General features: G+C 47.1%; 1 protein-coding gene across 15 annotated transcripts in view; it reads right to left on the bottom strand.

The window, feature by feature from the left end:
- The window catches only part of LOC116843873 (potassium voltage-gated channel subfamily H member 6), a 114,797-nt gene that overhangs the window by 73,271 nt on the left and 28,017 nt on the right, over positions 1-13,509 (bottom strand). For all 15 annotated transcript variants that reach the window (XM_032814731.1, XM_032814741.1, XM_032814744.1 and 12 more), the window contains one exon: positions 3,113-3,271. In XM_032814731.1, the coding sequence (XP_032670622.1) occupies positions 3,113-3,271 (159 nt within the window). The remainder of the gene's footprint in view (positions 1-3,112; positions 3,272-13,509) is intronic.

Genomic DNA, 13,509 nt, shown 5'->3' with positions numbered 1-13,509 from the left:
AGAGAGAGAGAAGGAGAGAGAGAGAGAGAGAGAGAGAGAGAGAGAGAGAGAGAGAGAGAGAGAGAGAGAATATGCGCGAACTGTTTGCTCGTTACGTTCAATTTCGGTATGTAAATGCAAGGGGCAGTGAAAGGGAAGTGGCTTTAAAATTCCGCCATTGCGCGACAGAGGAATTCTAATTAAAAGGATATTCACGCCTAAGCGCGAACACAGCTTGAGGAAGAAGGAAAAAAGAAAGTTGCAACCATTATCGTTTATCGTCAACGCCGGTGTCGGAGGAAAAGAGCAATGGAAAGGAGATGGGCAAAGAGTGGTGCTAGTGATTGGATACGGTGGCTCTAATCCTCTCGAGTGTACGCTGATATCGATTGTTATTACACGGGAAGACCCGTTCGCCGCGGTTCGACGTCTACCGGAATAATATATTATTAGGATGCGAATGGATCGAGTCGTCCCCGAATGGTATCCCTGTGTAACATCGATCTGACTTATCAGCCACGTCGACTTCATACTGATTCAATAATAAGGAGAGACAGAAGGGAGAGGAGAAAGAGAGACAGAGAGAAAGAGAGAGAGAGAGAATGGATAGTTCACACAAGCAGAAAATAGATGAAAATATGGAATCTGGGAATTGAAGCACGGGACGAATCAAAATAAATAAAACTCAAAATAAAATTTTCCAGGTAACAATCTGGAAGTATGTCGTTAAAAAATTTTCCACGGACTTACGTCTCGGCTTGGTGAATTACGATGCAAACAAGACGTCAAGTGTTTCGACACGCAGTCACACTCGATGAATATTTAATGATTATTAATTGAGCTAATCACGACATCGGGCAATAGATTCATTTGGATGATGGATTACACCACATATCACCTATTAATTACATTCCGATGAACCTAAAGACGAATAGCCCAAGCACTTCGACGAACAATTTCAAACTCTGTACGAACTATCGATTATGGATTATATCGACCTTTCAGAATTCCTGCGCATTCAGTTATATTGGTGACTCAAACGAGTTGAAGCAGCATCGAGCGTATCGTTCAATTGTACGCAATTGAATATTAGTCGTGCCTCGCATCTAAAATTAAATGTGAACGTCATATTCCACCAATAGTCGCTCTGCCTCTTCTCTCTCAAATTCTATTATTCTCTATCTTCTCGCTAAATATATAGGAATATCGAGGAAAAGAAATATAAAGCGCCGATGCATTGGATATCTGAAATATTAATGATACATTGAAGCTGACTTGTATCATTTTTAAAATAAATCGTACGCGTATTACTGCGCGATTTCTCCAACGGCGAAGATCTTCTCGTTAAAAATAAAAGCACGATGCGCGCTTTAAAACCGAAAGGGGATAAAGGAAAGAAGTAATCGCGTTCACATCGATTTCCCCGTGCGTGACGCCTGTGTGAAAGAGGCATTTCCTCGAGGTAACGCTCTTACGCTACGCGACTTTCCGCTACGCGATCGATTTCTGTTACGGGTCTCTAACCATCAGCTGAGCTGCTTAGGGGGCGGATTATCAACCAGGAGGTAAGGTGCCTATAGCTACCTATTCGAGGGCATAACATTTATTACCGGGTCAGGGTTAACCGTTAGGCGCGCCACACACGTCCAGCGCTCTCTGCAGCGTCATTCTAAAAATAGTTTCGCGAGCACTCCAGATATAAAACGCGACCACGTGTCCCGTCCTCTGTACGCACATATGCATGCACATATGCGTATACGCTCTAAATTGGTTTCGGGAAGATGGCGAGAAATTCATAACGAAACATTCAACGCGTCCACGGAATGCTTCAATAAATAATTGGGCAGCTTTTGTATGAAAACCGTTGAGAGAGAGGCGAGAGAGAAAGAGTCGAGCCACCGTATCAAAATTGAAAAATGAGAAGGGAAGGAACGCGAATGTGCTTTGTTAATTTATGGTTAACGACAATTGCTTTTGTGCGTGATCAATTCATTCATTTGTTTAACTTCACACCGAACACGAATATATTACAAAAATATATTACGACATAATTGGAATAAAAATCTATTTCTGATGGTTATCAGAACACACAATGCTTCGTTCTCAAGTTAATACACCTCTGTATTTCTGTTCCCTACAATGAACGCAAGAAGACTACAGACGGGACTGACATTATGCGGAAGAACGAAGGCGCAGACACTTCCGCATATCTTGCAAAGTATCCGCACCGGCACCAAGGAGGGCGAAGTGTAATTACGGAGACATATCGTATTCGCGCGGAAATGTCACATGTGCATTAGCGGAGGCGGATTTATGGATGCGGACAGTTCGCACGTATATATTCGCGAAAAGGTCCCGAATTCCGATAGGGCAGACATATATGTGCGCACATACGCGGCAGAATGACAGCGCGGATGTATACGCGATGTAATTGCGCACACGAAAGAACCCGTCCGAATTTCCGCAGGATTGTAACGCGGCTCATTATGCAGATACACCTGACCTGGATCTATGCTCGTAATAATGATCGTCACAATGAGAGTAGCCTACGTGTGCCACACGTCCCACTTGTGAACGAGGCGGCCCCGAATGTCAGCGGTGATGTCTTATAACGGACGGTGCAGCGGGCAGGAAATAATGATAGCGACGTTTAAAAGCCGCAGGAAGTTATATGTGTAGGAGGCACGAAATGTCTTGGCCAGGATATCGTGTGTAAATGTTGCAGCCGAAGTAATCGTTTCATCTGATCGCGCGACGGAATCGAGGAGTCGAACTGCGAGGGATCGGTCTGCAATCTCGCGGGCTACACGCTACACACACACACACACCGCGCGTGTCGCGGCGATCGATCGTAAAATTTCGCGCTTTCCTTTTGCTCGGGTTAAATAAAGTTTCCGCCGCTTTGGAGTTTCGATACGCGTGTGCGCGCGCGAGAGCGACAAGCGAGCCGAAAGTCCCTCGTGACACGAAAAAGGCTGGAAGCCGCGCAACGGGCGCGCGCCTTCGCAAATGTCGGGAACAGCGCGGATTTTGCGGCGGTACTTTCGTGCGAAAATTCGGGCGCGCGCTCTCGCTCTCTCGCGCATGCACCGAGACAAAGTCGACAAGTAGAACGAATAAAATTGGAACATACAGCGTGTCGCGAGCCTGTTGTTGGCCTGACTCGGCGGCGGTATCGCGGGCTGCGGGGGCGGTTGCGAGCTGAGGTCCTCGAAGTTTATGATTTGCAGGCAAATGTCGTCCACCTCGCTCCTTATTAGCGCTATCACCTCGCTGCAGAGGAACTTGGTTCCTGAAACAGGAAATTAGCAAGTCAGATAGTCCTCGATCCCAAGCCGCGTCAAGCCTGACGCACGCCCATCGTCGACGGCGTGCTTCCTCATCATAAATGTATGTATACGGGCGTTCGAGCGACGACCCGCTGCGTAAAGTTTAATTTGCTTGTAAAGCAATACGTGTGCAACGCAAGGCCTGGTGTATACGTCGACCTCGAAGATTCGCGGTGCCGTAACATTCGGTGAAAAGCTCAATATTAACGTCACACGTGTGTAACATACCAGTTTCTGACTTCAAGTTCATCTTGGCTCTTGGCTCTTCAATTTCATTCAACATATTGACAACGATATTTTTTTATATATATCCGCATATAAACAAACTCCAAACCTATTTTATACAATTACATAAAAACAAATATAATGTGATCTGTGGAAAAAATCCCCGAAATGAACCGAACGTGTTAACTATCGTGTTCTCTTTTTTGGTATACACGGGTTCGTAAAAATTTGACCGCTTTTGTCGGCGAATTCATTTCGCAGCCATATTTCTAATTAAATAAATATGCTTTTAACTATATTTTAATAAAAGAAGTAAGCCTCCAGCCATATTCATTCACCCCTTCTCATCACCTTTCCATTACCTTAATCCGCGCCTGTAAAACAATTCATCTTTCGAACAAATAAACCTATATGCGATTCGACTTTTGCAAACTTTTAATATAACGAGCGCCAAAAGAAAGAGTGAGATATCGTTCTCGAAACATTCCGACAGATGAATTGCTGGCGTGTAAGAACTGATATACGAGTGTATCTAAGGCCGCTCGTTCGAAGGGTAAGTTGATATCTCGTAAAATACGTGCAGCACCTGGAGCGACTTCCCCATGCACCCGATAACTCATGTTCCCGACGGCACTTCGCGAGATCATCGCGAACGTCGGTAGAATACTCAGATGCGTGTCAAGGACTGGCGGATAGCACGGGGAGCTGCGATAGGAAAATTTGGAAATATTGAGACGTGAATCGAGAGCACAAACTATGCGGGAAATATATGCCGTGGCACGTACAAAGCGGCGCAACCTATTCGCGCGCATGAAATCGCCGAGGTGGGTCGCGGCGACTAGCCGTCGCGATAAATATTCCAGATTGACGTTTACTGGATGTCTCTTAGACACTGACGGCGCGCGCAAGCCACCGTCGCCGCCGCGTCGCAGACGATATTTCACTTGCAGATAGACACCCCGGTAGATAAAAGAGAGCCGATAGTAAAATTGCGAAAGTTCCTATAAAGTCTCTGGATCGCGCCCAAATAGTTTGTCCCGTCCCGTGGTAACGGTAATATCGTCGTAAAGTTCAGATTGTTACTGGAGTGACATAAAGGCGTTAAGTTGGCCGATAGACGGTCAACCGTTGCAATCTTGTTGCATTAAATGTCGCGCCGACGCGAATGTAACGCGGAGTTTATCGCGGTTTACGAACGCGTTCTCGGATGGAGTCATAAAAAAAATCATACGTTTTATCTTCGACTTTTCATAGGAACGAGAAGTGCAAGCGCGCGATACCGGGCGTCAACCGCCGGGTTTCCTCTGTCGCGAAATTAAATTGGCAAAATTATCATCAAGGATGCAACTTAATCTGCTCCATGTATCTTTCACCGTCAGCGCTTCCGTGAACAGCAGGCTCGGGAATTCGCTAATTGCCGTCGTGGTCACGACAGTTGAGCAAAAATCCAGCGCATCATTTGGCCAGATAAGAAACGTCAGCTTCCGCGATGAGTTCAGCTGCAATCTCGAGATCGCGGCCCGATCGGAGGGCAAATAGTCTCGCATACGAGACGTTAACGAGATCGGCGGACTAATCAGCGCAGATGTGTGCCCCGACTCGGTACTTTGGACGAGATTCAAAAGGCATCAACGAAAGGAAAGTGTGTGCGAAAATATGCGCGGACCTGTGCCAAAATTGCCACCTGGATATTCTATGGTGGACGTCATCCGTCGCGCGCAGCGTCAACATCTTTGATAAGATCCACGTGTCCTATCGAATTACACAAACCATCGTTTAACTTTGACTCGCGGTGTAGTACCACAATAGAACGCTTGTTTTTCGCCGTGATCAAATCGATCGTACGTCGATCGATGTCACGGTCAAGGATGGTGCCACATTTTCGATGTTTTCCTCCTAAATATAGACGTACCCCTTACCCCCTCTCACGCACACACAGACACACATTCGGCAAGGCTAAAATACGCATGCCGCACATTTTGCGAGACGTGCAGAAAAATGGGGGCGTTTAGCGTTCCCGTCGTTTAACATCGTGAAATTATGGTAATGTTTGAAAATTGCTTAATGCACTCTCAGCGGAACGCAATTATTTCCTTTGCATAAGCGCGTCTTTCCCGTACGTTCACTATAGTTTTAGTAATCTAATTGTCCAAATCAGACGTCCAGGCCCGGTAACTAAATTAAGTAAGACATTCCAGATAACCGCTCCGATTCCCCGGAAAGCCCCAGTCGTGCCGTTAATTTTCCAGCTTGCACCTCGCGTATTGTTAACGCTTAAAGCGGCCGATACGTGTGGTTTCTTCACAGCAACGTCACGGCAAGCTGCTGTCCTATCGATCCGCCAGCGTTCTTTCTCCCTCTCGCGGTTTCTCTGTGTCTCCCTGTATGTGTGTGCGCGTCTGTATATGGAATCACGCATGCCGGCGGGTCACGCATAGAGCTGACTTTTGAAGTCCGCTTGAAATGCGAGCGAAATCGTCGCACGTCGCTCTCGAGAGCACGCGCGAGCGACTCACAAACTCCTAAACGCGTTTGCGAGCTGGAAGGGGACGCACGTCCGTAGAATTTCTGAGGACGACAATTTGACGATGTAATTTCATACAATAATTATTTCGCAACTTCAAAGCCGCTTTCCATTTTTCCCCGACAGTTATTTGCGGGTTTTTACGTTTTGTTCAAAAAGCGCCGCAGACAAAAGCCTACGCTCATTCAATTAAGAGAGACCTCGACTGCCAATCAACGGCAGACCCCCGTTTGTTTTCGGTATTGTTAACGCAGGAAGACAGCAGGAAGACAGCAAAGGCGTATATCGTTTGTGTCAATGTTACGCACGTCTGTTTGATCCATGATCAATTCCAAGAAATAACTTAATAGTTATCGGCCCGGGGACGCAGGGGTGGTTTTATTCTCGCGGGATAAAAGGTTAGCTTTACCGCAACTACATCGCCCTCGTTAAAGACGAATTTCAGGCGCGCGTTCACTTTTGAGGGCTTTGTTCAAAATATTCCGGTTACTTTGTCGCAAATGGGTTCGCTTGAAAAATTGCTTCGACGAGCATAATTCCGCCCTCGCTCCGATTAGAACAGAAACGCGGCCGGGATAAAGATTGATGCGCCGAAAAGTACGAGATTTTTCGGCAATGCGGTTGGGAAGCCATTGGTGCCATTGGGAAGGTTAAACGATATTGCTGGGAACAACATTTCCCACTTCGGCGTGGCAGATAAGGCGAGGGACGGCTGTTTTATCTCCATGCGGTTCCGGCCCGAATGGTCACTACGACAAGCATTAAAGATCCGCGGGTGCGGAAGAAAAAAAAATAGGAAAAAAACGTGACGGCCGAGAGAGAGCACGTTGGAGATACTGCAGCAGCTGATTTTACGAGGACGATGTTTTGAAAACACCCGCGCTCGTAAAACCGACAGTAAAAGCGGCCGTTCGTCGAGAGCGCGCGAGCGGCCGTACGCGAAGTAAATTTGCGCGGAATGAAGTGCGCGCACCGCCAACTTTTCTACGCACGATACTACATAAACACAACACTAGATTAGACTAAGGAAGTAACGTCTCCGATCCCAGAGAAAAAGAGTCGATTGGTCGATTTTTCGAAAATTGTTCTCCAGATTTTTTGGACTGAAATCTTAGACTGAAACGAGTGAAAGGTGACAGTATTTTTCCGCGCAAAACCGCAGAAGTGAACGTTTCACTCGAGCTCAGGGCTTGAACTCTGTCTCTGTATAAGCGAACGTTTCAGTCGATTACAGGGAATTACAGTGACGATGGAGCACATCGCATTGACTCTTCAATTTCAAGCGAAAATATTCACTTGATGATACAGAGCACAAAAAGTTCATTCTGTACGAGTGAAATTTCACTCTTAGGAATTTATACAAAGCAAAGCGCGTTTTGCGGTATGAGAAAATATTGTCCACTAAGAGAATATTTTCCATCGGCTAGTGGATAAATACGTGAATGTTTAATACGACAATAAAAAAATAAATTCGACAATAAATTCGATGTAAAATATGAATGAGATAATCTGGAGAGGCCATTATTACGCTTAGAGAATTTCAGATCTGTGTATGCAAGATGGCGCATGCAATTCGAATACGCACCCTGGGGATACGCGCGCGTTTGCGTGTTCCCTTCACTAAAGATATTGTCCCGGGAAGCACGCATTATCAGTCACTGGCTATCGTAAATTCGTCAGTATTAATATACGGCGCGATATAATCCTCGCGACGATCGTAAAAGCCATCCGCAGCAAATTGCCGTCAACGGATCAATGCGAGCATGACGTATCGTATCGAAGCTGAGCGGAACAGCGATATAATAATCGGCTTGCGAGCTAGCCAACAGATCGAGGCTCATAATGTCTCGACCTCATTAGGCTCTTCTTGTCTGTAGAACACTCTCAGAGCAGCTGAGGAAAGATCTGGGAGAATGGCGACAGATGGCTCGAGTCTTAAACGCGTACTTACTCTGGCGAATCTTACACGATGCGTTCGTTCACGAGAGAGCACGCGCGTGCGCGATCATAATAACCAATGATATTTTTATTTGAAAAAATTTTTTTTTCAGAATTTCATCTGTGTAATACGGAGACCGCGCGCGACAGTTGCACTGGGAATCAGACCAATTCCTGATCCTAGAGAGGTGCTAGAAACAGCTGGCGGGCAAATAAAGGAGACCGGGAGAACAAAGATCCGCGAGCCAACACGGATTTTGCGGAATCTTGGGCAAAATACGCGAGCCAATCCGCAGAGGAACGAGAAAAGGGATTTTCTCGTCGGGATAAAAGTCCAGAGGCGCAATTTCTGAGACTGTGCGCGAGCGCCCTGGTCGGGAGACGAAGAACGCTGAAGAACACTCGCTTTGTTTCGCTCGAGTAGTCTCGTCTCGTTAGGTACTCGTGGTGCAACTTTCAGACCAACATACAAGGAGCGCCCGACGCGGAACCGCGGACGACGCTTACCCGAGCGAATTTAGCGAACGAAAGGGAGGTACACGCGCAGTACGATGAAGGGACGATGCGCCACCGGGGGTGAACGCACCCACGACCCATTGAGTATCGCTGGCGAAAAAGGTGGAGCGGGAGACGCCGGGAGTGATATCGGACGCCGAAGGGATAAAGGGGATGGTGCACTCCCATCGATCGCGTCTTCGGGGCTCCTTTCTCCGAAAATCCGATAATCCGCCCCCGCTGGCCGCCTAATAAAACACCGGTCGCCTATCGATCGCGGCTACGGGCGCGAAGAATCGATGGCTGGCTGTGAAATAGCTTTCCTCGCGTCATTGAGTTCGTTAGCAAAGGGGAAGAAAGAGAAAAGGAGCATAGAAGACTGCACGTGTAGCATGGAAACTATAATATCGTTCACGGATCAAGATGACGGGGCAACTATGCGAGACGCTTCCATCTCGAACCTTACGGCAGGGAGGATATAGAGCGAGTTTTTATTAACCAAGGCTCGGGATATAGAAAAAAGGAACGAAGAGGCCAATAACTGCCGCGGAGGGATTACTTCGCGTTTCTTTTCTTTCTCGCGGGGAAAGAAATTGCGGACTGATTTATGGTAGCGCCGTGCGCGCGCATTCGTATTTCATGCTGTTTCGAGCATGGACCCGCCGCGTGGTGGTGGCGAAACGCCCGCGGAGTTTTCGCGCTGCGTACTTCAAAGAAGTGAGCAAATTTCTCGCATTGCATCGAGCTGTCGCGATGCGCATCGATTTATTTCCGCGAACGTCGCTAATACACGTGCTCGCGCCACTAATTTACGGCACGCACGCAGGAGAGGGCGAGCGCACAGGGTGGTGCTTTACGGCTAATATTAGAGCGACGGTGCGCGCGACTGTAACAGTTTTACTATGACCACGGGTCTCGCGGGAGAGATAGAGAGATAGATGGATAGAGAAAGACAGACAGAGAAAGAAAGAGAGAGAGAGAGAGAAAGAGAAGGAGAGAGGGAGAGAGAGTCCAGTAGTCTGCGCCTATTTCGAGAGCACCTCGCGTAGACGGTAATAAACTCCCGTTGATACTTACTTCGTTCTCGTCGACGGTGTGTTCGTTGCGACGGATCGCATTGTCGTCGTTTTACGACACCACAAAAATTGCTAATAAAGGAAGACCCCCTTCGAATCCGAGCCAGCCGGAGGCATTCGCGTGCAGTCGTCCAATAGAGTATCGTGTCTCTCGTCGATTGGGCAGATGAGCACAACAACCGTCCGATGTCTGTGTCTACACGTCGACGTGAATCTATTCTCGCATCGCGTTCACCGTAATGAAATAACAATGGATATCTACGGGTATTTCGCACCTCAGCCCGCAATTTCTTTCTCGCGATAAAAGGAAGATTTGCGAAACAATCCTTCCGTGGCAGTTGCCGCTGTTTTTTCTTCCCTTCTAAATTCCGAATTTACGAGTACCTTCTTGAGATTATTAAGAAATGAAGTCTGACTTCTCGTATAGAAATGCGACGATTAAATTAAGATCGGCTCTTTCTATTTATAACGCCAATAACTGATCCCGTGAAAAATGACGTGTCTGTCCGAGGGGAGAACTTGGCATTAATGTTTCCATCAATTATCCAGGAATAGCTATTGAGCGAGAACAAGGAAATATACCGCCGCGACAAAGAGATGCGCGGAAAGACGGATATTTATGGTTATCAGTGAGCGTGTAAAATAGGCAAGCCTACGGAGTACAATAGTCCTGGCCGATAGCCAGACATGGTGCCACTCCTCCCCCCGCGTCACGATCTGGTAGGAAGAAATAGGCGGAATTTGATAATACGCAGCGAGGCGAAGATAGCGAAATGAGTTTCTAAATTTGCGACACGGCAAAGTCGACCGGTCACTATAAATAAGCATCCCCTTCGGGGCGCTATCCCGCGCTATAAATAAGCCGAGTCCACGCTTAATCCGTGAGACTAATTTACACATGGCCCTTCCTGATCCAGCAACCGCTGTGAGCAAGCTCACACACTGACCTTGCGAGGGGTGCGATCGGGATTGGTCAAATTGACGAACAGGTGCCCGTGCCCGCCCTCGATCCACCATCGATCCTCATTAAACCCTCTCGTGGGTCGATAACAACCCTCTCAATCATCCACCGGCTTAATCTTAATTGCATCACGCGTGGTATCATTCGCGATCGAGACCAGCGGAAGGACATTGCCAGCTTCGTGTTACCCTTAGACGTTTCCTATAATAGTATCATATTTGTTACGTCGGAGACGTACACGAGGCAAATTTTTATCCGCTATAATAATTGCATTTTACGAATCTCTCTTCGGACGTGTCAAATTTGCTTGTATATTAGTGTGAGCAGGTGTCACCGATATCATAAACGGTAGATCATTTTTTCCTAAAAAATCTACCAGATGCACAAGAAGAAAGCACCAACCGGTATTTATCGTGCATCCCGTGACATCGTACCAGTATTCGCCGAGAGGATTGGTGGATAGCGAACGGGTCACGATATACTGCAGTGGAGCGAGCGAGCGAGTGGTTAATGGGTTAACGGCTACCTCCAATTGGTCGATGACGCTGTGCCACCGTGACGTCACAGAGTGCAATGCCCCTGTGACGTGGCAGTGCGCGGTGCAGGCCAAGCGGTGCACAGAAATAACGCACGGTCTCTTTCCCTCTTTCTCGATCCACCCCCTCTGGCTCTCTCTCTCTCTCTCTCTCTCTCCTTCTATCTATCTATCTATCTATCTATCTCTATCCTCCCGCACCATCTCTTTCTCGCGCTCGTTCCCTTTTCAAACTGCGCTTGGCCTCGCGAGCTCCCCAAAAGCTCGACCAGTACACTTGCCAGAAATGGCCACGTGACCAGTAATTCCCTCTTTCTCTTCTCTACCACCGGAAAATGTCATCGTACGGGATGGATAAAACACGACGCTGCTATCCGACTGCTACCTCTATCTCTCTCGCTCTCGCTAATCTCGATCCTAATTATGCGTGCAAGTGTCGCGCACTTCGTCGGAAAGATATTTCTGTCTACCTGCGGCCAGGGTTAGAACTCAGGGAAGTCTAATCATAACTCAGGAATGTAACAGTTTTGGAGCGCAAGCCTAGAGGTCGAATGTAATGCGAGCGTGGTGAATGTTTGGCTTGACCTGCATTCATGTCGAAAGATTCACGCTTACATAGCGTACCGGTGTAACAGAATACCATCGTAAACGCGGAATGCGGTCATTGACTTTGATATACTTGCGTATGTACGTATCGAGTATGTTAGCGATCGAACGATTTCTCCGGCTTACGCACACGCATTTCGTGTCCTTTCTAGCGAAGATTGAATTTAATAAATTTTCTTTTTGCTCACAAATTGAAACGTTCCTGGTCAAATTTTTTTGTTCTCGATGTTGAACAGAGATAGAGAGAGAGAGAGAGAGGGGGGGGGGAGCGAGGGTAAATTTTACACGAATCTAAGTAAAAAATAATAGATCCACCATCTGTTTGCGTTACGAAATTATTGATGCAGTCCACGAATATAACCACGTTATTCCTCCGAGAGAGCTAGAGTTAGACTCTATCTACCGTGCAAACAAATATTGTATCAAACTTCCACCTCCTTGTTGACAAGCGCGTCTAGTTCGCCGCGACGCGGGAATTCAGCTTGCTGTTCCCTGACCGTGACAGGGTCTCTATTTTCTTCGTTACCTTCGACCTTACAGGGACCTCTTCCAGATTACTTTCGGAAGTGGTGGGCGACGTTCTTCAACAGGACTAATTTTGCTGGTGCCTTTGAAAGGCGCACTCGTGGCCTCTTTTCACGCGAATGGAAGGTAACGTCCGGTCGCCCTCCGCCGAAATCACGTCTTCAGACGATTGTTGGTGTGAACGAGCTTCCTGCCGTTACAAACTGGCTTTGCTCGACGGGAAACAGCAATTTTGGCCTATCCCGCTTGCAAAAAGAGACGACACGATGCTGGATACGCCGTATTTCAAGTTCGGTAAAGGTAATATATCGTAGGAAACGAGACGACATTATTTCGGTTGATGCAGGACTCGTGCAGGATTTAAACGTTATCGGATATTTCATTATGGCGTAGAATCGGCTAATCTAACAATAAAGTCTTTAATTTTCAATTATACGCTTTATGCATTATCTCTGATCAATCATTGACGCCGACACGTGCATTTATTACACACGCCTAATGCATCGACAGACGTTGCTGTTTAGTCACCTACGACAGTGTCGATGTCGTTTTCCCGAAGAATGTCAATATGCATGATAAGGCATATTATTTTTACTCCTCTCGGGAGTCTCATGAAAATGCTCGTCGCAGCGTCTAGGCGAACTACTTTAAATTCATAACTGTCAGTCCCCCGTGGGTGGCGAAATATATTTCTTACGCGCTGGCTGATCCGAAGAGCGAAGAGAACGAGCGGCAAATTTATCGGACGATTCGAAATTAAGCGAGACATGGAAAGGGAACATCGTAAACGAGACCTTGAGGAGCTCCTCGACATCTCATACAAGAGAGTAAAAGAGAGAGGTAGTGAGTGAGTTTACCAGATGTCCGAATTCTGTCGACTCGGGGAGTCGCGCGGAACTCGGTAAAGCTCGCCTCATCGAAAGCTCCTGTCAGAGAATCTCTGTAAATCACCGGGTCGACGAGGAAACTCAATTCCGAGAAAGACTTATTCCGCGCGACGCGGTCTCTCGAGAACATCAGAAATGACAAGGGTCCGAGAAGCTGGGACTTTCTGTTTAAGGCAGATCCGCGGAATATTTCGAGACGCTCGAGCGTAGAATATTAATTTACGTGTCTTTCTCTCTCCCCTTCTCTCTCTCTCTCTCTCTCTGCACACTAAAAATACACATTAGGAGGGGCGCAACCTTGACCTTTTCGCCAAATACCTCAACGTTTTAAATAAAGAAGGAACGTAGACGCGTGCAAAGAAGAACCAGAATGTCGAGGAACTAAATAGGAATAAGCTGGATCACCCTGCAGAATTTATGAGAATATAA

This window comes from Odontomachus brunneus, unplaced genomic scaffold (genome assembly GCF_010583005.1).
Source record: "Odontomachus brunneus isolate Ranch 3 - 2012 unplaced genomic scaffold, Obru_v1 Obru_scaffold_036, whole genome shotgun sequence".
NCBI lineage: Eukaryota > Metazoa > Arthropoda > Insecta > Hymenoptera > Formicidae > Odontomachus > Odontomachus brunneus.
Note: the sequence above shows the minus strand (reverse complement) of the source record. Positions and strands in the feature narration are given on the sequence as shown.